Source organism: Plectropomus leopardus, unplaced genomic scaffold (genome assembly GCF_008729295.1).
Source record: "Plectropomus leopardus isolate mb unplaced genomic scaffold, YSFRI_Pleo_2.0 unplaced_scaffold8103, whole genome shotgun sequence".
In the NCBI taxonomy this organism is placed as follows: Eukaryota; Metazoa; Chordata; class Actinopteri; order Perciformes; family Serranidae; genus Plectropomus; species Plectropomus leopardus.
In genome coordinates this window covers 1-1,586 of record NW_024689277.1, presented here as the reverse complement: position 1 = coordinate 1,586, position 1,586 = coordinate 1, and the positions used below count along the sequence as shown (strand labels likewise).

At 48.9% G+C, this 1,586-nt stretch overlaps 1 protein-coding gene across 1 annotated transcript; it reads left to right on the top strand.

The window, feature by feature from the left end:
• Positions 1–522: 522 nt before the first annotated feature.
• LOC121940242 (multidrug resistance-associated protein 5-like) lies at positions 523–1,394 on the top strand (the record flags this gene model as incomplete). Its single annotated transcript, XM_042483056.1, has 3 exons — positions 523–632; positions 1,012–1,167; positions 1,250–1,394. Coding segments are annotated over 3 exons (411 nt in total), but the record flags the coding sequence as incomplete, so codon positions are not given.
• Positions 1,395–1,586: the final 192 nt, after the last annotated feature.

Here is a 1,586-nt window from a genome sequence, read left to right as displayed (position 1 = left end):
CATATAAATTAAATAAATAACAATAATCATTGTAATGATAATGAAAGAGCTGATCAGTGATAAATCAATAAGCAGCGGATGGAGGAGCAGAGAGGAGCTGCAGAGGAGCTACTGCGTCTCCTCTTTGTTTACATCATGAAGCCCCGCCTCCTGCTGCTGCCCAGCCATCTGACTGGCCGAGACCACAGGGGCTGCCAGGCCTGTGATTGGCTGAGGCCGTGTGAATGAATGACATGTGAGCATCATGAGGCTGTGCACGTGAGCTGTGCACATGCTGCTGGAGACACACACACACACAGACACACACATACATATGTATATATGTACATATATACACACACACACACACACACACACACACACACAGTGATAATGAGGTCAGACACATCCTGCTGTTACTCTTACAAAGTATTTTTATTGTGCAGTATGAGTACTTTTACTGCAGTAAAATATGTAAATAGCAACTGATGTTAATAAATACCTGTGTGTGTGTCTGTGTGTGTGTGTGTGTGTGTGTGTCAGTGTGCGTTGGGTGTGTGTGAGGACAGATCAGCTGGTCGCCATGGTGAAGAGCTGGAGGAGGGCGGAGCTAAAAACACTGACCAGAACAAAACAGGTGGACAGAACAATAGGTAACACACTCAGGTGTGAATGTGTCCTCTGGTACGTCCTTAGGTGTGAATGTCTTCTCAGGTGTGAATGTGTCCTCAGGTGTGAATGTGTCCTCAGATGTGAATGTGTCCTCAGGTGTGAATGTGTCCTCAGATGTGAATGTGTCCTCAGGTGTGAATGTCTCCTCAGGTGTATCGTCAGGTGTAAATGTGTCCTCAGGTGTGAATTTATCCTCAGGTGTGAATGTGTCCTAAGGTGTATCCTCAGGTGTGAATGTGTCCTCAGGTGTGTCCTCTGATGTGAATGTGTCCTTAGGTGTGAATGTGTCCTCAGGTGTGAACGTGTCCTCTGGTATGTCCTTAGGTGTGAATGTCTTCTCAGGTGTGAATGTGTCCTCAGGTGTGCTCATCCGGTGGACAGCGCAGGTCGTTTCTCCTTCATGACATTTCATTGGCTGACTCCTCTGGCTGTTACCGCCCGCAGGAGAGGATGTCTCCTATTGGACGACGTCTGGCCGATGTCACAGCCAGAAAGTTGCCATGCCAACAGCCAGAGGTGGGAGAAGCTCAGGAATTCTTTAGTTTGAGCTGAAACTTTTTTGCCGACATTTCCCACAATCCCCCCTGCTGGCTCTCAGGTTGGCGTCCCTGTGGGAGGACGAGCGGAGGTCAAAGGGCAGCGGGGCGTCCCTGCGTCGGGTGGTTTGGTCTTTCTGTCGGACTCGTCTCCTGCTGTCCATCCTCTGTCTCACCGTCACACAGCTGGCTGGATTCACTGGGCCGGTGAGTCACCACAGGTCAGACCAGTATGACCAGTAATAAGACCAGTATGACCAGTAATAAGACCAGTATGACCAGTAATAAGACCAGTATGACCAGTAATAAGACCAGTATGACCAGTAATAACCTTATGTCCTGACTGTGCTCCTCCCTGTCTTTGACTGTGCTCCTCCCTGTCTTTGACTGTGCTCCTCC